Source organism: Oncorhynchus nerka, linkage group LG20, assembly GCF_034236695.1.
Source record: "Oncorhynchus nerka isolate Pitt River linkage group LG20, Oner_Uvic_2.0, whole genome shotgun sequence".
Taxonomy (NCBI): Eukaryota; Metazoa; Chordata; class Actinopteri; order Salmoniformes; family Salmonidae; genus Oncorhynchus; species Oncorhynchus nerka.
This window is the reverse complement of record NC_088415.1, coordinates 65,831,471-65,856,887: the sequence shown is the minus strand read 5'-3', so window position 1 is coordinate 65,856,887 and position 25,417 is coordinate 65,831,471. Positions and strand designations below refer to the sequence as shown.

Genomic DNA, 25,417 nt, shown 5'->3' with positions numbered 1-25,417 from the left:
AGGTGTTCCTAATGTTTTGTCCACTCAATATATATCTACATTGAAATCCTGAGTAGGCTACGGATTTCTTTCCTAGTTTTACTGCCCTCTACTGGACACATGTGGTCAATGGAATTAAAAACCCATTGGGATTGGTTGAGCCTCGAAGCTACAGGAGCTACAGCCAGGAAACCAACAAAACACCAACACTGTGATTGACAGAAACTCAGAACTAAAGATTTGTTCTTACTTTATGTTGGGAATACAACACAATTAGATTTTAAAATTAAAAGAGAATTTCAATGAAAAGACACGTGTGATAATGTAGGCTGTCATTGTAAATAAGAATTTGTCCTTAACTGACTAGTTAAATAAAAGGTAGAATACAAAAATACAAAACTTAAATGTTAATAAAGGTGATTTTTCTTTCGCTGTAATATTTATTTAAGTTTTAATGCTCCAAAACTTCAAAAGACACATTGAATTCAAAATGTGTTTCACTCCATTGCTGAGATCAGATTATTATTGTATTTTTTTATTGTACTCTATCCTTCAAAACAATGACAATCAGTGTCCAACGGACTAAAAAGACAGCAGTTTTACTGTTTACACAACTGTAAACCTAAGATAGATATACACCATAGAGGAAAAGTGTAATATATGAAATACTAGCCTTATTTAATTATAATAGCTAGTATACTTTCCAATAGCCAACATTCATGGAAGGTAATAAAGTAGTTTTATTTTTAATTACAAAATGATAACATGTGGACAAGCATTGAGAAAAAGTTTGAACAAGTAACAATAGTAGCTATGGAAACATTTATGCACAACCCTACACATTGAAATAATGATGTATAATGTGTCATGTATGTACTATAATTGGTTTTACTGAGCACATGAAAGCAAAAAGCATGCTTTCATTAAATAAAAAGTAACAAAGGCAACATTTTAAAAAATCCAAAGAAAACAAAGAAAATACTAATACAATAAGATTATTTGAATACAAAGTAAAACTGTTGGGGATATATATACATATACACACACACATTAACAAAATAGAATGAAATAATGCAGGGTATGACTACAGGCATAAAAACATAATTTCTAACATGGTATTTTCTCTTAAGTGCCAGGATTAGTTTTGATAAATTCATCTGATTTAAACAAATAGCAATTTAAAGTACACATCCTAAAGCTTATAAAACCTGACCAGACAAGATCCATTCAACCCTTTTCATACTGTAGATTTACAAATATACTAGAACATAGATAAAACATCCCGAACATTGTCAGATTATTTGAGATTTAAATGTATTAATATCCTTGCTTGAATTTAGGCCTTTTTTCTTCTGTCTGTGTGAAATCAAAAAATGAGTATTCCTGCGCAACTATTTCCATTTTCTTTACTGAAAGTACATCTTTTTCCAAAATACAATATAAATTATCAACAGCAATTTATATTCTATAATTCTATAATGGATCGAACGATTTCAAGAAAATGAAAACTGTATAACAATGCTTTCCCAGACTCATTACTAAGTACCCCAGGTCTGCATTAAAAGTTTAAGCAAAGCATCAACACATTTGATCTATTTACACCCAATATCAAGAGAGCACAAAACAAACAGCAAGCATCAACACATTTGATCTATTTACACCCAATATCAAGAGAGCACAAAACAAACAGCAAGCATCAACACATTTGATCTATTTACACCCAATATCAAGAGAGCACAAAACAAACAGCAAGCACATGACATGTGTCTGTCTATCAGTCAAGTTGAACGGAAAAATCCTTTGGTTTGATAAATACGCACACAGTCCGAGGAAAAGTGGGGTACAGTACTCAACACGGAACTATTTTACGTGAACAGAAAATGAGATGAAATGGAGAGCAGCATCACAGCATAAACGTTGAGATGCATTGTGGATAACTGAGATGGAAATAAAGCTAATGAAAATGGATTCACACATGAGGGAAGAGAACAGTACAACTGTACGACAGGGAAACAACATTGGCTAAAAGTTAAAAATAAAAATACATCTGGAATCTAGTTTGTCTGACAAAATCAAACCCCCAAAGTATTTACAAGATACGAGGTTAGAGTTTGGTGTTATGTCATACTAACCTTGCGTTGCAGATGAAATTCACATACTGTACCTAGCATACTATCTGTCACGACACCCTCCAGTCTTCTAAGCTTTGGCATCACACTGAAATAGCACTTTTACAGTACATGACAACCCACTCAAAAAAGTACAGTATGACTGTCAGGTAATGTTTCCACTAAAACCAATTCCTTATTTTTGTCTAATTTTTGAACTATCCTTGGATATACGTACAAAAACCAACAAAACAGCATATCTAGTGAGCTAACAGTTGTTCAGGTAACATGTATCGTCCAACCATCACACAGCTACGGTAGTTCTACAGGTTGTAGTTCTACAGGTTGTAGTTCTACAGGTGTACAGACAGGTAAGCTCCAGTAATTCTACAGGTTGTAGTTTTGCAGGTTGTAGTTCTATAGGTGTACAGACAGGTAAGCTCCAGTAGTTCTACAGCTGTACTTCTACAGGTGTTTAGATAGGTAAGCGCTGGTAAACATGCAGGTGTACAGCAGGTTTGGTCCAGGTGGCCACAGCTGGCGCCGTCTAGTCATCATGCTCCTCAAAACATAACGGGATGGGAAACACTTCAGTTTCAGCAATGTCAACATTTTTGGGCTGTTTTGCTCTAATCTGAATTTTTTACTGCCTTTATGCACAAACATTGAGAAAATGCTTCCCCCTGGTGGTTCCTAGGAGGACATTACTTTATTGTGGAGATTGAGAGCTGAATCCTGACTTGAGACGTAGCATTTTGGGAAAGAAATGTGCAGTAGGAAGTAGATATAATTTGTGATGAGGAAGGTTTTAGCGTCTTACCTCAACTCTCTGTAATGGGTACGCATGAAGATCGCCGGGAACAGTGGCACATGTTCTTCTATAAAACACAAAGTTAAGTCCAATACTCCATAACAATTAGAAACAAAAACACTTCCTAACCTCAGCAAACCAATCAGTGCCTGTTTGAAAAATAGAACTACACCACTTCATAATATAGCAATATTCTCTAAGGTAGTAAGCTGTTTCAAGTTAATGTCACATGCACAAGTTACGGTGAAATGCCTTTTTTGAAAACTCAAAAACCCAACAATGCAATAATCAATAACAATGCAATTGTAGAAAAACATAAACACACGAGAAATCAGAAATCTGAAGAACACAATGCGTAAGCCTACTATATACAGCAGGGGTCGGCAACCTAAGGCACGTGTGCCAGCCTTCGATACATTCATTTCAAATTTGCGTTGGTATTCACTGCAATGTCATAGTTTCCAAGGTATGTCAATCCTGATTAGCCAATGGGCTTTCACGATTTTGCAGGAGTTTCATATTATTAGTTCAGTGCAAGACAACCCACCTCACCTCTCCCACAAAATTCAAAACCAAGGCAGCACTGAAGATGAGAGATTCGTTTTCACATGGCTAGCGGCAAGCACGCCTTCTTTTCTTATTTCAAAAAGTGCAGGGCACAAAATGTCATCAGCAAAGAAAAACAAGGCAGATGTCCACTCATTTATTGCCTCGTGGACAAATGAATAATGATTCGTTTTACTGATGCGCCGGTCTATTTGCTCTCTTTGTTGTAAAACTGTTGTTTTTGTCGGACATCAAGTGTGCGGCATCATATTTGGAACGAGACATGTGCATATTTACAATGTGCAGGGATACTGGAGTGATGGAGGTAGATATCTATAGGGATAAGGACTAGGCAACAGGATATAAGATTAACAGAGTAGAAGCAGCTTGCACAGTGCCTTCGGAAAGTATTCAGACCCTTTCACTTGGTCCACATTTTGTGGCGTTACAGCCTTCTTCTAAAAACCGATTAAAGAAATAAAACATCTCAGCAATCTACATACAATGCCACATAATTACAAAGTGAAAACAGGTTTTTAGAAACTGTTGCAAATATATGTAAAAACTGAAATGACTTATAACATAGTATTCAGACCCTTTGCTATGAGTCTCGAATTGAGCACAGGTGCATCCTGTTTCCATTGATCATCCTTAAGATGTTTCTAGTCCACCTGTGCTAAATTCAATTGATTGGACATGATTTGGAAAGGCACACAACCGTCTATATAAGGTCCCACAGTTGACAGTGCACGTCAGAGCAAAAGCCAAGCAATGAGGTCTTAGGAATTGTCCATAGCGCTCCGAGACAGGATTGTGTCGAGGTACAGTTCTGGGGAAAGGTACCAAAAAATGTCTGCAGAATTGAAGGTCCCCTAAGAACACAGTGGAATCCATCATACTTAAATGAATGAAGTTTGGAACCACCAAGACACTTCCTATAGCTGGCCGGCCAGGCCAAACTAAACAATTGGGGAGAAGGGCCTTGGTCAGGAAGGTTACCTATAACCCAATGGTCTAGGTAAGAGCTCTAGAGCTCTAGAGTTCCAATGTGGAGATGGGAGAACCTTCCAGGTGGACAACCATCTCTGCAGCACTCCACCAATCAGGCCTTTGTGGTAGAGTGGCAAGACAGAAGCCAGTCCTCAGTAAAAGGCACATGACAGCCCCCTTGGAGTAAGCCAAAAGGCACCTGAAGACTCTCAGACCATGAGAAACAGGATTCTATGGTCAGATGGAATCAAGATTGAACTCTTTTGCCTGAATGCTAAACGTCTCGTCTGGAGGAAACCAGGGACCATCCCTACGGTGAAGCATGGTGGTGGCAGCATCATTCTGTGGGGGTGCTTTTCAGAGGCAGGGACTGGGAGATTGATCAGAATCGAGGGAAAGATGAACAGAGAGATCCTTGATGAAAATCTGCTCCAGAGCGCTCAGGACCTTAGACTGGTGCGAAGGTTCACCTTCTAACAGGACAACAACCCCAAGCACACAGCCAGAACAATGCAGGAGTGGCTTGTGGAGAACTCTCTGAATGTCCTTGAGTGGCCCAGCCAGAGCCCGTACTTGAACCCGATCGAACATCTCTGGAGAGACCTGAAAATAGCTGTGCAGCAATGCTCCCCATCCAATGACAGAGCTTGAGAGGATCTACAGAGAAGAATGGGAGAAACTCCCCAAATGTTACCTTTATTTAACTAGGCAAGAACAAATTCTTATCTTCAATGACGGCCTAGGAACAGTGGGTTAACTGCCTTGTTCAGTGGCAGAACGCCAGATTTTTACCTTGTCAGCTCAGACATTCAAACTTGCAACCTTTCGGTTACTAGTCCAACACTCTAACCACTAGGCTTCCTGCCGCTCCATAAATACAGGTGTGCCAAGCTTGCAGCGTTATACTCAAGAATACTCGAGGCTGCAATCGCTGCCAAAGGTGCTTCAACAGGGTAGTGAGTAAAGGGTCTGAATACTTACGTAAATAACATATTTTTTATATATTTTTTTGTAATAAATTAGCAAAAATATCTAGAAACCTGCTTTTGCTTTGTCATTATAGGGTATTGTTTTATAGATTGATGGGGGGGGGAATAATTGTATCCATTTTAGAATATGGCTGTAACCTAACAAAATGTGTCAAGGGTTCTGAATACTTTCCGAACGAACGTATGTGAGTGGGTGTGCGTGTGTGTAGAGTCCGTATAAATGTATGTGCATATTATGTATTAAGTGATCAGATGATGGAGTGAGTGTGTAGGGTCCTGTAAGTGTGCATAGAGACAGTGCAGAAATAAAAGGTTGATGCTATTGTTCTCTATAAGGAGTGAGTAGGTGTCCTGTAAGTGTGCATAGAGACAGTGCGGAAATAAAAGGTTGATGCTACTGTTCTCTATAAGGAGTGAGTAGGTGTCCTGTAAGTGTGCATAGAGACAGTGCGGAAATAAAAGGTTGATGATATTGTTCTCTATAAGGAGTGAGTAGGTGTCCTGTAAGTGTGCATAGAGACAGTGCGGAAATAAAAGGTTGATGATATTGTTCTCTATAAGGAGTGAGTAGGTGTCCTGTACCTTTTCATGAAGTCGGTGATGGAGGACTGGGTCAGAGAGCCAAGGATGCCTCAATGCTTCAGAGGCACCTATCCTCCAACTGCACAATAACACACAAACACAAGCAGTGAGATAAATGTAGAAACAGATGTAAAGCTCTGTCTCTTGGCAGACATTCCCCTGAGAGATAGATTTTAATATATTGTGGAATGAGGCAGATGTATGCAGGGGAGAACGTAAGGTGGTGCGGTCCGGTACGGCGTCCTGGCAAAATAAATACTGTGAGCCCTTTGACGTGATTGTTTGACAATCAGATGAAAACATCATGACTGGTTGTGTTTATGCCACAAGAAAAGCTAACACGGTGTAAAAGTTCAATGAAAAATCTTTATAATTAGGACCATAGAGATGCTATAGAATTTATAGGGATTCTAAATGTAATTCTTTGATTTAGGTCCCCACGGCCGGCCCGCCCATTAGGTAGGATTAGGCAGCCGCCTAGAGCTGCAGTTTGACGAGGGAGGTATTTTCCGAGCTAAACTGACCAAGACGCACCTCCAACAACACATAACACCTCACATTACTCTGTCTAAAAACAATGATAACTTCTCTCACCCAGTGGCATGAGGGCTATTTAGGTGAGCGGTGATGCCGCCCCATGAAATCAGTGTCCACTTTGTCCATGCCCAGCGCGCCTCTCCAGGGTGCTGTTAGAGAGACACAGTGCTGCGGTGCTCCACCAACGCTCCATCAGATTAATTTGACATAAATGATGTAGCCTACAATGGAAAGAGTAGTAGCCTATGTGGTTTTTCTGTAGCTCATAGACTGGAGACTAAAATGTATAACAATGTCATGAGACAGACACTTTTTAAATCATTAACTCATTAATGAGGAAGTCAAAGAAAAAGGCAGTTTTTGATTGGCTGCGACATAATCAAACAGCGGTGGACAGCAAACGGAGATGAAAGTAATTAATTTTAACAATTGTCTTCATTTAATTCGACTTCACTAACAACAATAGGGTTTTGCTAGAGTCTATTTTCCTATATAAAAAGAGGTAAGCCTACCTGATTGACAGACGTAATTATGCTGCCCTTAGATTTATCGGTATAGCCAAATCCTCCAATACCGTCACCATGCATTCCTTAAATACCTCCGTGTCTGGGAAGGGCTTGGTGGGTTTGGTTAAAACCAGGGCTTGAATTTAGTGAGGGTACAGTGGCTTGCGAAAGTATTCACCCCCCTTGGCATTTTCCCTGTTTTGTTGCCTTACAACCTGGAATTATAATGGATTTTTTGGGGGGGGGTTGAATCATTTGAAGTTACAAAATATTTTTCATTGTGAAACAAACAAGAAATAAGACAAAAAAACAAACAGAAAACTTGAGGGTGCATAACTATTCACCCCTCCAAAGGCAATACTTTGTAGAGCCACCTTTTGCAGCAATTACAGCTTTAAATCTCTTGGGGTATGTCTCTATAAGCTTGGCACATCTAGCCACTGGGATTTTTGCCCATTCTTCAAGGCAAATCTGCTCCAGCTCCTTCAAGTTGGATGGGTTCCGCTGGTGTACAGCAATCCTTAAGTCATACCACAGATTCTCAATTGGATTGAGGTCTGGGCTTTGACTAGGCCATTCCAAGACATTTAAATGTTTCCCCTTAGACCACTCAAGTGTTGCTTTAGCAGTATGCTTAGGGCCATTGTCCTGCTGGAAGGTGAACCTCCGTCCCAGTCTCAAATCTCTGAATGACTGAAACAGGTTTCCCTCAAGAATTTCCCTGCATTTAGCATTCCTTCAATTCTAACCAGTTTACCAGTCCCTGCTGATGAAAAACATCCCCACAGCACGATGCTGCCACCCCCATGCTTCACTGTGGGGATGGTGTTCTCGGGTGGTGAGAGGTGTTGGGTTTGCGCTAGACATAGCGTTTTCCATGATGGCCAAAAAGCTCATTTTTAGTCTCATCTGACCAGAGTGCCTTCTTCCATATGTTTGGGAAGTCTCCCACATGCCTTTTTGTTTGCTTATTTTTTTCTTTAAGCATTGGATTTTTTTGGGCCCCTCTTCCACAAAGCCCAGCTCTGTGGAGTGTACGGCTTAAGGTGGTCCTATGGACAGATATTCCAATCTCCGCTGTGGAGCTTTGCAGCTCCTTCAGGGTTATCTTTGGTCTCTTTTTTGCCTCTCTGATTAATGCCCTCCTTGCCTGGTCCGTGAGTTTTGGTGGGCGGCCCTCTCTTGGCAGGTTTGTTGTGGTGCCATATTCTTTCAATTTTTTTATATAGATTTAATGGTGCTCTGTGGGATGTTCAAAGTTTTGGATACTTTTTTATAACCCAACCCTGATTTGTACCCCTACACAACTTTTTCCTGACCTGTTTGGAGAGCTCCTTGGTCTTCATAGTGCTGCTTGCTTGCTGGTGCCCCTTGCTTTGTGGTGTTGCGACTCTGGGGCCTTTCAGAACAGGTGTATGTATACTGAGATCATGTAACAGATCATGTGACACTTAAATAAAGTCCCCCTGTGTGCAATCTAACTAATTATGTGACTTCTGAAGGTAATTGGTTGCACCAGATCTTATTTAGTGGCTTCATAGCAAAGTTGGTGAATACATATGCACACACCACTTTTCCGTTTAAAAAAATATATACAAAAAATTGAAACAAGTTATTTTTTTCGTTTCACTTCATCAATTTTGACTATTTTGTGTATGTCCATTACATGAAATCCAAATAAAAATCCATTTAAATTACAGGTTGTAAGGCAACAAAATAGGAAAAATGCCAAGAGGGGTGAATACTTTTGCAAGGCACTGTATGCCATACCCTTTGTTAAAGAAAAGGGCAAAAAGGATACCTATTGTCAGCTTTATATTTTGAAATAAATAAATAAAAAGTATCCAGATAATATAAAGTGTTCCATAACAACTTCATGATGCCTTATTCTAGAACCAAGCGTTAAAATGCCCACAAAATATGTGACTGTGATGACATTCTGAATGCTGAGCTGTGGCATTCAATATTCAAGGAGATAAAACATTTACTTTCCTATTCTGTCCCTATTATTTGAGCCTTTCACTGTCGGAAAAGAGATGTTTAAACCCAGGCAGCTTTATGGAAGCGCTTCTGTTGTTGGGTTAAAAGGATCCTCCCCTTTTTTTAAATGTTTGCCTAAAATGACATACCCAAATCTAACTGCCTGTAGCTCAGGCCCTAAAGCAAGGATATGCATATTCGTGGTACCATTTTGAAAGGAAACACTTTGAAGTTTGGTCAAAATGTATTATTCCAGCCTAGGTGCAATTTAGATTTTGTCCACTAGATGGCAGCAGTGTGCGTGCAAAGTGTTAGACTGATCCAATTAACCATTGCATTTCTGTTAAAAAATGTGTATCAAGATTGCCCAAATGTGCCTAATTTGTTTATTAATAACTTTTCATGTTCAAAATTGTACACTCTCCTCAAACAATAGCATGGTATTATTTCACTGTAATTGTTACTGTAAATTGGACAGTGCAGTTCAATTAACAATAATTTAAGCTTTCTGACAATATCAGATATGTCTATGTCCTGGGAAATGTTCTTGTTACTTACAACCTCATGCTAATCGCATTAGCCTATGTTAGCTCAACCGTCCCGTGGAAGGGATACCGATCCCGAAGAAGTTTGCAACGGATGAGTAGCCAGCAGTTGAAAATTGAGATTTACTGCCTCGGTTGAGTGTCTGTCTGGGTGGAAAGGTAACTTTTGAAAGTGACATTCTTAGATTCATACGGATGTCTCATATTGAACTATTTGCAAAAATCAACCGATTTGTTTCCAACAAAAAGACCCTGATTTGACAATGGAGAAATATGGTAAGAATGCCTATTTCTCTGTCCATTCTTACCTGAAACTTCTATTTATTATCCACCTTTCTTGAGACGTTTTCTCTTGATTGCAAGCTGTTTTTCCCCAATCAACGCACAAATAAATATAAAAACAAATTTAATAGAGACATTGGTGATTTTATAAGTCTAATCAGAGTGAAAATATTAGGATACGTTATTGACATTGAACTGATTATATAGCTACTAACCAGATGTGTTAAACATTTTGTTTAATTTGTAGCATAGGCCTATGAATTGGCCTGCTATTATGTTCTGTTCTACCGACTATTAGCTGAGAAGAAAATTAGCCCAAGGCCAAACCTCTTGCCAACCCCTGCTGTACAGTATTCTAGTTTAGCAAGGATAGGAGGGGTTGTGGCAATTTTTTGTCTCGGTGCAGCAGAACGTCCAGAGCCACTCCAGGCCCATAAATGTTTGATGTGCATGCGCGTGCGCACATTGGAGGTCCCGTACCGGGAAGAATTTAAATCTACTTTCACCCCTGGATGTATGATACCTTTTATTGACGATGAGTAGTTTAGAGATGAAATCTTTGGCTTCCTCTGAGATGTCTGTAAATTCTTCCTCGTCAAAGTTCCACTGGCAGGCAAGGATGTTGTTCAGAGTCTCAGGGTTATTGTCGCCCAGGAAAGGACACAGACCGCTGAGACTGTAGAAGGAGAGGAAGAGCCTTCAGAATGAGTGAGTGAGTGTCTGTGTGTGTGATTCTGTGTGTGTGTGTGTGTGTGTGTGTGTGTGTGTGTGTGTGTGTGTGTGTGTGTGTGTGTGTGTGCGTGTGTGCGTGTGTGCGTGTGTGTGTGTGTGTGTGTGTGTGTGTGTGTGTGTGTGTGTGTGTGTGTGTGTGTGTGTGTGTGTGTGTGTGCTTACAGCATATATGTAATGACTCCCAGACTCCACATATCGGTGTTGAATGACACAAAGTCGTAGTTGACAACTTCTGGGGCCAGGAACTCTGGGGTGCCGAAATTCACTCGCAACTTCTCTCTGGGAATGTATCTGGGAGGAATACATGTTAATTTTGAAGAGGAATCTATCAATACAAATACCATGTTATAATACTGCATGCAGTGATACATCATATCATCTAAAATTATATGAATGAAACAAAGATCAATGTGAATTTGAAACCTACTTTCTGGCAAGTCCAAAGTCAATGATCTTGATTTTATTTGTGACTCTGCTCACACATAGAATATTCTCCGGCTGAAAGACAACAAAAAAGGAAACCTTTCAAGGTGAAAAAATATCAAGACGCAGGTAGACAAGTGTTTATCTGTTGTGCACAATCTGTGTATTGCCCTGCTCTCAATAACATCACTGCCCCTGTCAAATACAGTGTGGTTGTTTACCTTGAGGTCCAGATGAAGGATGTACATATTGTGCATGTGCTGAAGGCCCTCACAGATCTGCCTGATGAACATGACCGTGTCCAGCTCCATCAGAGTGTAGTTCTCGTCTATGATCCGGTCAAAGAGCTCCCCACCATCCACACTGCGATCACACACACACAAAGACATTGTACACTCAAAAAAGGGTATGGTTTGGGTACAGTATTATTCTCTGGGGTACAGAAATATCAAAATACGCATAATGTACCTTCAGAGGTACACATATGATCTCACATGGTGCTGTTCAGTACCTTTTAGGGTACATGTGCAGATAATCTAGTATAATGGTACATTTTTGCATCCAATATTTTTTATATAAAAAGGTACAATCACTGGAGGCGTAGCTTAGTGGAGGCATGGCTATCAGTTAGTTATTTTTGCCCACCCGTGAGTGGAAGTGTTGTACCTATGGTTATGTTATGGTTATGGTCTATGGTTATATTAGTTCAAGTTTGAGCATGTCCGCTGCATGTTCTGAAGTCTTTATTAGGGCTTACATAAGATCATGTCACCATAAAGAGCTGTAATCAATATTATAGCAACCTGAACACAACACTGAGTGACCTTGTGAAGAGGACTTCTTGGAAAAATGGATAATGTGTTGGCTTAAAGGTTGCTTGTCCCGGTCGGGGCTACCCTTTGAATTTGATACACTGGTGTCAGAAGTGGGATGGCGGAGAGGCGTGTACACATGAGGGACTTGGTATAGAGAAGAGGTTTAAAAAAAATCCACTTGAAAGAAACAGACAGCTTTGTCGCTGTGGTGGTACTCTAAAAATAAAAATGTGTATCTTATGTCTCTTTTAAGGTATGAACTGAAAGGGTGAAGGGCGTTCTGAGTCTTTCCATGAGCCGGTTCATTATTATGCTCCGTTCACATAAAAGAGACGCTGATTTGTCTCCCAAATGGCTCTTCGTTCAAAATGCTTACAAATCTACCGACAACCATGCACTTTTTTTATCTCTTATGTAAAGCTCAAAAAGTAGTCTACCATTCCGTTAGATGGTTACATTTATTAGGCACTTCTGGTGTGGACCAGAATGACGCACTCTCCCCACTATTTTTTGTTTCTGCAGTGAAGATCCACTATCTACAGATAATTATCTTGTAAATGATCTGCAGATATTCGTTGCTTGAGCTCAAAGAGCAGTAGTCGCAGTATGCAAATCAGGGAACCAAATAAACGTCTCTTTCACCGATGCGATTCGGATCCCGACATTCACCAAAAAGATGCAATCAAAAAGAGCCGTTTATTGGCGAGCGAGCCAACACTGAAGGGTACAATTATGTACCTATAACTAAGGGTACAATGGATGTACATTACAGGGTCAATATCAAACTGGGTAAACTTACTGTGATTGTTGTAATAAAAAAAGAATAATATTTCTCAAGCAAGAATTTTGCTACGACTTTCTCGGAGTGGTGAGGGACAAAAATGAAAACTAACTGTTCAACTTTCACAACACAAGAACTGTTAGATCTCTGAAACGTTTTAACAAACATGCATTTATTGATCACTTGAGTCAAGTTAATTGGGACCCGGTACTTATATGTCTAGATGTGGACAAAGCATGGGACTGTTTTAACTGTTTCTTAAGCATTGTGGATAAAGTGGCTCTATGGAAAACTGTAAGAATTCAACAACAAACGGAACCCTGGATGAATCAAGAAATCCTTGAGGCCATTAAATCACGGAATACCACATTTTGAGACACAGAACCCTAAGGAACAAAGATAGTCAGATGATTGAAGATGCCAAAAAAAATCACATTTTAATTGCAACATTTGTGAGAAAAGGAATAATCCTAGGAAGTTGTGGCGTTCCCTAAAACAGTTGGCATATAGTGATAAACAGAAACAAATGGCAAAATCTTGGGTCTTGAGGTCAAAGAACAAATTACGTTGGACAAGGAAGTGGCAGCTAAAAAATCTTAATGCCTTTTTCACAACAGTTGCCTCAGATTTCATTTAGAGGATACCTGGTTGTACTGGAGTGTATGGGGAGGGTCGGGACCCAGGCCGTTACTCCAAGATGATTGTACAAGCTGATGCATTTTCCTTTACAGCAGTGTCTCAGGATTGAGTTGGCAAGAGACTGTTTAAACTAAAGTGCTTTAAAGCTACAGGCCTCGACAATATCCCTGACAGGTTTTTAAGATATGGTGCTGAATTGATTGCCCCCTTTGTCACCCATTTAGCAGGGAAGAGTTTCCACACATACGAAACATTATAGAGCGATCCTATCCACAAGAAGGGCAGCAAAACTCACATGGGAACTATAGACCTGTATCTATTTTGTGTGTCTAAAGTGCTGGAAAAAGTTTTATACAAATTACAGTCTGGTTTATGAAAGTCCCACTCCACTGACAAGTCTATTGTTTTCAACTGACTTTATCAGGACTTTTCTGTGGAACGATAATGCTGGATCTGCAGATGGCATTTGACAAGGTTGATCATAGTATCATGCTTTTGGTTTTAACAGCAGGGCCATTGACTCGGTTAGATCCTATTTATCAAGTAGAGACAAAATGGTGGATGTTAATGAAAACGTTCTAGTGCAGTGGTCACCAATCTTTTGTGAGTCAAGATTACTTTCACAGCCAAAAAACAAGTCGAGATCTAACGTTCTTATTTTTTTTTAAACATGACTTACATTTTTTTTAAACATTAGCCTAATAAAAACAGTTCTGTCTGTCTGAGGGTTGTGCAGTAGGTCTAATACATTATCACAGCATATTGGCTATATGCCTGGCCTGCCAATAGTGTTATTCTCAGACCATATTATATTTCAAAATTCAAGCTTTGATAACAAAATAGATCAGTTGGTGTGGCACTTGCAAGGCACAGCTTTTTATTTTACTGGACTGATGGTACCTGCATCTCATGGTCATGGTGCTTTTAACTGTGACCTCGGAAAAATGGTTTTCCCCAATCGGATCTCGTTTTTTTCCCTCAGAGATCCCAATTGTCTTAAACACACTGAAGTCAAACGTCAGAGATTTTGTTTTGAACACAGCAATAGTCTCAACAGTATTCCTTTTCTCCGGTGAGACTGACCAGAGAGAGGGGACACAGTTTTCCACCTGATGAAGAAACTCGAGTCGCACCGCATCTGCCTCAGGCACAAATTCATGTTGTTCCTATGACCAGAGAAAGTGAAATACTCCCCGATATTAAAATATACTGCTAATTAAAATAGCTGCTAATAATAATAAAAATGCAGGGCTATCGATACACTTGGCTACTCATTTATTGCAGGGCGAGTGGAAGTAAAGAGAAGCGCGTTTTATTTTTTGTAATAGTGTTGAATAAAAAACAGTGTTGAAAGTGCTGATTAAAACTTAGACATGAACTCACTCCTAAAAACAGCAGCTCTTTGCTACATTGTAAATTGCTTTTGTATGTGGATGACTCTGCTCTACTGGTGTCTCATTAGAGCAAAGCCTCAATAGAAGAGATCCTTAGTACAGTTACCCAATATCAGTAAATCGCATTCAGATAACACATTTCATCTGCATCATGAAAAACAGAATCCATCTTATTTGGTTCCAGAGTAAAAGCTGTCAAGGTCCACTGGTTTTAGTTTCAAAGTAGGCAACTCAGTGGCTATACCAAAAACATCAGTTTCACCTTGGGGGTGAATTGGATACGTACCTGCCTGGTGAGACTATGACTATGGAAGGTTTTAACAAAGATAAACCACATGGTTCACCAGCATCCCTAAACATCTAACGAATACAGACAGACCAGCCAAAAACAAACTGGTGAGGTTTTTACTTAAAATCCCTCCACTCATCTGGAGGTCAAGCATTTTCATCAGCTAGAGAAAATTGTCAAATTAATTCCACTTGCTCTGGTCCATAGAATCATTACTGACTCAGCCCCTAGGTACCTATCAAATCATTTACTTATATTACCGTTGCTGTTGAGTGGAACAAACTACCCCAGCAACTTAAAGCCATGCCGACCCCAATCTCATTTAAAAAAGAATGTCAAAAGCTGGCTGATGATCGAGCAATATATATCTTTTTCAAGTCTTTATGTAATATGTCTTTATTTATGTAATGTTGTTATGCTTTCACACCATGGAATTTAGGGATTACAATGGAAATAAGTCAGACTTTTTTGTGATATCCCTTACACTTTAAAAACATGTATCTGTTGTGTGTGTTTATTTAACTGGCAAATAATATCTATCAATCAAATGTACCACCTGGTGATGTCACCAGGCAGTCCAAAACAGCTCTTACACTAAAAGGGCATTATCATTTTCACAATTTCACGGTGTTATTCAAACCTCATAGTGTAGAAATGTATATGAAACACAGGGGGGGAAAAAAATCACATTTTTGACTGCACTGGTCCTTTAAAGATGTGGGTTGAGAAAACATTATGAGAAGGAACATACAGCAAGGTAGAAAACCATAGAGATTCAGTATAATGCTGATAACGTTCCTTTTCATTTTGTGGAGGGAACGTACTATTCCAGCACCAGGATGATATCATTCCTGGACTCGTAGGCGGCGTAGAGCTGGATCAGGTTGGCGTGGTCCAACTGGTTCATGACCATGATCTCATTCTTGACCATCTCCTGCATGCCGAACACACACCAAGCACACAATGAGAAGTGTCAGATGTTCACTCACAGCTAGCAGGCAAGGTAAGGCTTCTCTTTTCTGTGTCAAATTAAAAACATCTGAGGAAATACATCCCCCATCCACGTAGACTGAAGTGTCTTTAGAGCATTATGTTCCGATGTCTACTTCCACATTTTGAATAGGAAGCGAAGTGGGTCCGCCTTCAAAAAGTAGTTTTCAAGGAAGCTACAAGGATGTGTGGAGGTTTTTACATGCATGCAAATCATGTCTAAATTTTTTTTTGACTTTGTACCTTTTCTTTCTGACTCCGGGCTTTGATGATTTTGGAAGCTAGCGTGAGACCTGAGGAGTTTTCCATGCATTTGTGCACCTGGCCAAAACGACCCCTAGGAGAGAGCAAAGATAAGTAAGGTGTCGTCAGTTCAACGGTTCTGAGTTACACCTGTCTGGGTCGTTTTATGATTTATAATGGGAACGTTTCAACGCAACCATACTCCCTCGACAGGGGTCAGAAAGACTTGCCAAAACTATCACCTGTAAGTCACAAATCCTAGAATGTTACACATCAAGATAATACATCCTCTGAATTGATTGGGATCTCACGGTCAGAACTTGAACTATCAGAACTATTTTATCAGTATGTCCTCAAATACAAAATCAGATCTCTTCCAATACAGGAAAGTAATATCATTTTGTGAAGGTATTGTATTGTTTATTGATTTCTCCTATAATATAACTTTGAAGCTATGAACCAGGGGAGAGGAGAAGAGAGGAGGGTTACACAACTCAACTTGTCGAGGACCTCTCTCTTCTTCTCTCTCGGTCTTTGATCTAGGTTAGATACGTTTTTTTTCCGTGGGTACAGTTCCAAAAGTCCCATTGGAGAATTTACTAATTTATAATAACTCAGCATGATGCAGAACAGAGTGCGATGGAGAGTAGTCGTTGATAGCCTGTGCTCCCTGAGGAGCGATAAGCCTAAGCAGGCACTATTTTACAATACTAGTTGAAACATTGCAGGAATAAATAAGAGATAATAACATTGTTTTTGTCAATCGCACACAAGGAATTAAGTAAATGTACTTCTGCTTTTAACCCAACCTGTCCGAAAGAAATACAGTACAGTAGGTTTTTGGAGAGGTATGAGCAGCTACCACGCCCGGGGAGCTGGGCGCCCAGGGAGCTGTTGTTGTGGGGGGTTAAGTACCATCCTCTGGGGAGGCAGGGTAGCCTAGTGGTTAGAGTGTTGGACTAGTAACCAAAAGGTTGCAAGTTCAAATCCCTGAGCTGACAAGGTACAAATCTGTCATTCTGCCCCTGAACAGGCTGTTAACCCACTGTTCGTAGGCTGTCATTGAAAATAAAGACTTTCTGACTTGCCTAGTTAAATAAATAAAAATGCTCACGGACACAATGGCATCTAGGATTTGATACTAGTAACGCTTCGGTTGCAGGCTCGCCTCTCTAAACCTTAGGCTACCTGCTGCCCATGTGTTATTTCACATGGATTGTTCTTGAAGATGAACAGTTGAAAAGTAATGTTTACCTCCTGGTTCAAGTCATCATGTAGGAACAGGATTGGAACACTTACCCTCCTAGAATCTCAACTCTGTTGATGGTGTAGAAGTTGTTGATCTGGTTGGGTTTGGCCGACACTATCCGATGGTTGAATGGAGCTGGTGGAGGAGGACTTTTGTCTAAAGGGAGGTATGAAATACATACAAATATATTCTTATTTATTTATCCTTCATTTAACCAGTGAAGTCATTTTGAGATTGATATCAAGCGAGCCCTGGCAAACAGTAGCATGGAGGGGAATATATAAGCTGTATTGTTAATCAGTTAACATGTGCTCTTGTAATGGTACCTCAGGATTGTCATAATCAAATTATCACCCTGTGCTTACTCACACCCTGTGGTAAACATGACAGAAGATACAAGGTTGGTTATGCAAACTTCAGTTCTCTCGTACTTTGCTACTCCGAGAGAGCATGCTTTTCTATCCAAATCCAATAAGGGTATGAATATTTTCTACAGAAATAGATAATTGCCACCATATCAGCAATCTATTGGATTTCATATTAGGCCCGAATCCTAAGATTTGTTTGCGTAATTCCAGTCTTCCACTGAGATCAATATGTGACTTATGGAATGGTGTGCACCTTTCAAATGAATAAGATTCCGCCCACTTACCACCTTTGCGCCAGACTTAAAGCCACGGTACCCCATAAAGATGCTGGTTCTCACCAATGAAGAATGTTTCCCCAGTAGACTGCTTGACTTCTGTGGCCTGATCTTTCCCCAGCCTCTTCTTCCGCTCCACACGGATATCCACCCCGTCTGCCTTGAAGACGCCCCATCCCTCATCCTCTCCTTCCTCTACCCGACTCTTCTTGTGGTCCTCTACTCCCAGGTCTTCCTCCATCACCCGACGCTTACTGCCGGTGCTGCCCTCCTCCACCTGGTCCTGTTTTGCTGCCTCCAGAGACAGAGAGGAAGCACTTTTGAAGTGGTCTTCACAGCTGGAACAGAAGGACATGTTTTAGAAATGTTTCAGAAAATGTGGAATGTTGTTTCGCATGTGTGTGTATACGTGGAAGAGAGGGATCAGCACATAAAGCACCATTGAAGTAGGGTGAGAGAAAGGTAGAGTAAGATCGTGTGAAAAGGGGGACAAAGAGAGAGAAAGATAGAAATATATAGAATGAAAGAAGTAGGAAGAGAGTGAGGGTAGAGGAGATACTGTACCTCACGGGAATGGAGTTGGTGTCTCCTGGAGCCTCAGAGGAGGTTGGGAGAGAAGGGATATCCTTTACCGACATATCAACTATTTCCGATGGGCCTTTAGAGAGTGTAGTGTCCCCCTCTTTCTCCTTCTCCCCCTCTTTTTCCTCTAGTCTTCCATCCTCCTCGGGCTTCTCTGTGGTTTTCAACAGCTCCTCCTTTCTCTCCTCTTCCTTAGATTCATTAACAGGGTGGTCTTCCTTCTCCTTTTTTACCACCTCCTCCTCCTTCCTCTCTTCCACTTTTAGTCCATCTCCTGCAGCCTCCTCCTCAGACAATGACTCCTCTTCAGTCACAGGGGCCTTGGGGCCCTCGAGGATAAGGTCCAGCAGGTTTGGGCTGAAGGAACCCTCTGAGGCCGCTCCAGACCCAGCCTCCAGGTCCAGGAAGCCTTCAGGGGTGAGGTGCTGCTGCTGCTGGTGACCTGATGATGATGATGATCTCTCTGCATTCTCCCTGTTGAGCTTCTGAACCTCCTCTAGTAGCAACACCTGCTTCCTAAGGGAGATGGTATCTGCAGAGGAACAAACAGAACGTCAGAGAGTATACAGTTCAAATTAATTCAACCACCTGCCTGAACGTCACTTTGGTAACTTTAATCAGACAATTGCACAATGCCTCAGAATGTCAACACACTCCTAGTACCCTCCTAAGAGGACGGCGAGTGGTTGTCTGATGTTTCTGTCTGAACTTTTGAGCTCTTTGATGTTTCTGTGTCATGATATACTTGTTAGTACAATACTGTTGTTTACGTCTGACAGGAAGAGTGTTGTGACTTGCCTGTTCCCTTTCCTTTGGCTAAAAAGAAAGTATCGATTTTTCCTCTCCCGCTCTCGAAGCTTTCAGAACAGGTGTTGTTTACATCTCACATGTTACATGTTGTGAGTGCTGCTGTGTGGGATTTAGGTTGTTTTGACTTATAAAGGTCACTGTGTGTGTGAGTGGTGTATGGCTGTGATGTATTGTTGACACATTTGAATGTGCTGTGATGTGAGCACCTGCTGTGTCTGGGAGCTTCTTCTTTTTCTGTGCTTTCAGACCCGACTTCTCCTTCCCATCCTTCTTCTTGTGATCTTTTGGCTAAAGGAAGGGAAGGACGCGATATAAGATCATCGTGCTCTGCATTTGGTCTGCATGTCAACATTCCTTCAAATGAGGTCAGGTATGTATATTTCCCTTAAACCACTACCAGAATGCAATTACAATATCTACTGCTCAGAAACGTCATGAAAACATGTTTTCTTTGAACAATTTAACAGTGGTGGGTTTGCTGTTTGCAAGGAAATTCTTTGGTCTGTGGAGCGTTGTTGTCTTGTGACTGTGAGTGGTCTCCGGGGAGCTGGGTTGCGTTCACATGCAGGGTTTATCATCCCTTGAGTACCTTTAGTGGCTTTAGTAGAGGTAGTTCTCTGTTAAGAAGACCGACAGCATGGCAATGTTAGTTGGACAGGGTGAATGGCATGCAACATGAGATGGATAAAGACACAGAAGGGTAAGGAGGAAGGGTGAGGGGTGGTGAGGGGGGGTAAGTTACAGCGGAACAAGACAAATGGAAACAATACATGAAAGAGTAAGGAAGAATTACATTAAAGTGACCGTCAAACATATAACATATAACTTATCAGTTGTTTTATTCAGGGCAGCACTCTGATACTGCGTTAATATGCATCAACATAAAGACAAACTTTGTTTCAGTCAAAGCATGCTGCTGATTGCACACAGCAGATGAATGGATAGGGTGTTACATACGTACGAGGCTGTGAATTTATAGCACATCACCCGTCATAGTGAGTAATAGCATGCAGTGCCAACCCTGAGCGGAAACATTTCGCGCAAGCAACCAAACAAGTCTTCTCAAACAGACTTCAGTAAGGCGGGGCTGACTAGTACCACAGAAAACGCTCCAGTCCTTTTATGAGCAGGTCAACATCTTAAAAAATGTCACTTGAGGGCCTCTTAGTTGTTGGTTGTGAGGTAAGCACTGCTCAGTAGTAAGGCAGAGAAGATATTTTGAGGAGAGGGTTTCCACAGTGACAGCAGTGTTTCTTCCTGAAGGACAAATCTAAGGATACGGGCGTTGGGTACAGTGTGTGGCTAAAGTGATACCTTGAGTTGATGGGAGCTGGCCAGAGGCTGAAGGTAGAACCTGACGAAAGCTCTGACGACAGCGAGAATTTCTGGCGATCTGAATCATACAGTAGCCAATAGCCAATCATAGAGGTATGGATGCTGCCATAACGTGTGGACTTATAAACAGTAAACATCTGGTTTTCAATGATACAGTATATTCAACCTATATTAAAAACAGATTGTAGGGACCCCGCTCAGACGTTTCTCTTACACCTACTACGTGAGGTCAAGGACTTACATGACCTCCGAGTTGCTGTTTGAGTTCTAACCTCAAATCAAGCTGAAAAGGTTATGTCTGTATCAAATGAGTCTGTTTTGTGCTGGAACTGTGTTGAAATGGAAGGACCCTTATCGAACCAAATAAGGGTCTGACTACATTAAAATGTTCCGATACCAATACCTATTTACAGTACCCCTTTCCTTATTCCCTAGTTCATCTACTTCACACTACTCTGCACCATGAAATGTGGGAACTCGTACGCTACACTGTCTATGCTTGATTTGATTTTTAAAATGAAATAGATCCTGCAGGTAATATACCCTGGGCATGAAAACAGATACCTGCCTGGCATCCACCCTTGTGCCAATGATGGAGAGTGATGGGGTACCTATAACCTGTTATAAGGCTTTAATGCCAAACACTACTACCCATTGACTTTCAGTGTCTGTGCCTAAGACCACCCCTCCGCGTGTTACTGCTATTCACATTGTATCAACAATTTCAAGTGCTTGATGAAGTTGGAAGTGACTGCCCTTTAAGCTACGAGGAATTGGGTGTAAAGTTCATCTTCCACAACACAAACAGTGCCACATATTGTGTAACCCCGTGCAGTAGACAGTATGAATCAAATTCCTCTTTTTCTGTTATATATTCAGTCCAGTACCAAATCTAGTCAACCAAATGCTTATACTAACTTCCCTAAGATAAACAAATATATTTATTGTCACATACACCAGCTAGCTTCAGCCATAGTAGTACAGCATCAATGAAGTAAAGTAGGGTTAAGTGCTTTGTTCAAGGGTAAATCAACAGATTTTCACCTTGTCATCTCAGGTATTTGAACCAGCAACCTATCAGCTACTGGCCCAATGCTCTAACCACTAGGCTCTCCCTCACCCCTGTCGCTACCTGTTGCCACCTGTTGCCAATGAGTCCTTAACCGGTTAGATCCCTATTTAAGCCACATGCCTGCTTCTAGTACAAAGGCAAATACATTCTACCGGTCCAGCACTCCATCCCCAAGCAATACTATGAATCTGAAAACAGCACCTACAGCATATAGCAACTGAAATCAAATCAAAGTGTATTAGTCACGTGCGTAGAATACAAGAGGTACCTTACAGTGACATGCTTACTTACGACAGTGCAGTTAAAAAAATACAGAATAGAACGATATAGAACCACTCCACTATTAAAAACTCTCCCCTATACAGGTCCATCCTCTTCTTCCTATTTTGAGCCAACCTCTGTGACATGTATCATACAGTGTTAAGTACAGACATTTAGATCAATGGCTGTTTGACACAAGTTACTGTGGCGGGAGGTAAGCAATGTACATGTGGGGTTGCCCTGAATCAGAGCTTGGAGAAGCCTAATTACCATGACTAAACGGTCACGTGGAATTCAACTGCCATCACAACTCCCGGTCTTGTGATAATACAGTCACAGTAACAAGCCTAGTGGTGGAAAGTTCCCCACCAATTTTATCACTGTGTATAGGCTTTGGCACCTTCCATACAGTATGGCATACTATGCATGGCACTATAAAACCAGTGAAGATCGCTATAAACCCGTGGAGATCGCTATATAAGTCATATTGGTTTGACACATCGTCCAGCACTGCATGAGGAAAAGTAGCATGAGCAAAGCCACAATCCTTCCTTAGGAAACAAAACTCAACTTGACTAGTCAGCTTTGCTGCTCTGATCATTTTCCTCTGCAGTGGCAAAGTCATAAAATGAAATCAAATCATAAACCAAACATGACAACATGGAATGCCATGTCTACCTCCGAACCTATATACAACTGTGCAAATTTGTTTAAGGACATGTAACTTGCAGGTCCATGAGGGAACAGTGAACCAATTCATCTAACCTAATTTGCCGTCACATCCATATCGTCAATCCATTCTAAAAATATGAACGCAGTTCACATTAATGTATCCAAGTGCCTTAATAAAGCAACCTTTATATAGTCTACATAGACACACCTCTTTGGTTAGTGCAGTGTCATGACGTTGGCCTGGGGGTAAGGTTTAAGACAGTCATAAATACCTCTTCCCCCCCTTTTCCCTTCTCCAACCTACTGAGGTTACATTTTAAAAAACAACTTGGTTAACATAAAGATTCTGGGAACATCAGTATGTGGGGGGAAATTAACAATATTCTGGTAATCCGAACAATTGAACATATGCAGTGGTACTTAATGAATATGATGTCAGTTCGGTTGTCATCTGAGACATTCTCATCGATGATAAGATGACAACTTTACAGTGGAAAGTCTACACATCAGAGTTATCAGATTGGAATATTAGTTCAATTTAAATGCTTGAATATGAAATTATTTGTGATGGGATGAAATGTGATTTTAGCTTCTAAAAAGTGAGATGTGGGTTTTCATAAGTTAGGGCTGCTCACTCAGTGGCCCGCCCACGTGAAGAGACAGAGATTGTAAACTATGAAACACACCCCTTTTCTCCCTTCCTATATAAGCCCTTGACGACAATAGAACTTCCTGTTCCGATGAGGTAGGATGACGATCCTATGTCAGAATGGTTCAGAAAATAACTACAGGACGAAGCCAACATCAGCAGGAGCTTTGGTTGCGAATGGTATGAACTTTGGACACTTATTCACTACAGAAGTGATACCACCTAGCTGTTGAGTTAGCGACCGCAGCTGCAAATGCAGGTTAGGAAGGAACAGACAGAGTATCCCATCTATCACACAACGACGTTACTACAACGTCTCCAATTGACAACCAGAGACATTCTTCAAAGGACAGAGGACTCGGTTTGGCCACATGGCCTTCAATCTACCACCAGCCTACTGAAGCGCAGCTCAGAGTAAATATTTATTGCATTTTCCTTTTCCAAATGGGAGGTAATTTAGAATGCATAAGATACTGTATTTACGATGGCACAGCTTCGCCTTTGTTCCTGTCTTCCCGCTCTTTCACTCGACCCAGCCCCCTTTCCGTTGTGTAACAAGTCGTCATATCTATTCCGCCCGCTAGGGACGTTTTCCTATGACGTAATTTGTAATCAAGTTATGATTTAATTATGTGTATGTGAATTATGTGTGATTAGTTAGGTATTTAGTAAGTAAATGATTAAACCCAATTTTGTATGCTGATTCAAATTGTTAGCCAGGGTTCTTGAGGAGAACCAAGAATTTACAACTTTCAGATGAGACTGAAGTAAGATGAAGATTAATGTTGACTGCTATGGATGTAAAATATTACTAGGTCTTTAAGAGTTTATTCGGAAGATAACAGCTCTATAAATATTATTTAGTGGTGCCCGACTCTCTAGTTAATTACATTTACATGATTAGCTCAATCAGGTGATATTAATTACGGAGAAATTATTTTATAGAATAGCAAGTCATATCACATAATCCGGCATAGCCAAAGAAACGACAACAGTTAGAACTCCCAGTCTTACCTTGTCGGTCTTCTTAGTAACTGAGCTCTTGCTCTTTTCTGCGGACGATTGCCTCTTAATAGCCATCTTGAGGTCTTTTGACTTGGAGGCCTTGTGTGCTGCCGGACCCATAAACATCATCTCCATAACCCGGGGGCTCTTCATCGTCTCCCCAATGAATCTGATGACCTGATGGATGCTGAGGACCAGCTTTTCCATCCCATCCAGCTTCTCAGCCTGCTTCTCCGAGCGCTGGTCCAGCACTGTCATGATGGAGCTCATCTCCTGACACATCTCTCTCACCTCGCCCCCCATGCCCGTGCCCTGGGTTTGAGCCAGGGCCGGTGGTAGAGTTCGGGCTCTGGCAGGGATATGGATCTCTTCCTTATCCACCTTCAGTGTTTCCATGTCCCTCTCTATACTGTCAATGTCCTGGGACATTCCATCCAGCCGGTTGAGGACCTTCTCCTGGAAGTTGATGAGTTTGTCCATCTTACTGTTCAGAGACTCAATGCGATTCTGAATGTGGTCCAAGCCGGCACCATTGCAATCGGTTACGTTATCCATCGTGCTTGGCTTTCTTGAGGTTGAGTTATAGTTTACTACCTTGGAACTCATGATAGAATCATGTTAGGACGCCCAATCGAAACAGAAAAAAACGGTCACGGAAAGGTTGGTGACCAATGTCCGTGAGACAGACGGGGAACCTTTTTTGGAAAATGTAGCCAGCCTTATCCCTCTGTGCTCATCTTCAAGTGTACAGACAAGCGGATCTAATGACGGAAACGGGAATGTAATGCCAATATCTTGATGAAAAATAAATAAGTGAACAAAATTCAAATCCATGAAGAGTAAAACAGAAAGATACAGCGAGTAATGGTCACGGTAATCTGTGAGATTGTCCCTATGCCCCTATGTCGCTCACCCACAGTTTGACACCTCTGCACTTCTCCCTACTGGAGGTGGTATTAAGAATGGAATAAGCTGACC

The 25,417-nt window shown here is 40.9% G+C and overlaps 1 protein-coding gene across 2 annotated transcripts; it reads right to left on the bottom strand.

Annotated features, from left to right (window-relative positions):
* Window positions 1–482: 482 nt before the first annotated feature.
* LOC115102984 (myosin light chain kinase 3-like) lies at window positions 483–25,417 on the bottom strand. Of its 2 annotated transcripts, none has more exons than XM_029623495.2 (14): window positions 24,449–25,417; window positions 19,652–19,733; window positions 18,618–19,167; window positions 18,117–18,391; window positions 17,461–17,566; window positions 16,162–16,255; window positions 15,753–15,862; window positions 11,232–11,373; window positions 11,015–11,085; window positions 10,750–10,878; window positions 10,379–10,531; window positions 6,006–6,084; window positions 2,908–2,965; window positions 483–2,649 (listed from the first exon to the last, which is right to left on the bottom strand). In XM_029623495.2, exons 1-13 carry the CDS (start codon window positions 25,043–25,045, stop codon window positions 2,909–2,911), a joined length of 2,445 nt encoding a protein of 814 aa, XP_029479355.2. In that variant the 5' UTR covers window positions 25,046–25,417; the 3' UTR covers window positions 483–2,649; window position 2,908. The 2 variants fall into 2 exon arrangements, with proteins under 2 accessions (XP_029479355.2, XP_029479356.2); XM_029623496.2 differs by having other exon boundaries at window positions 483–2,646.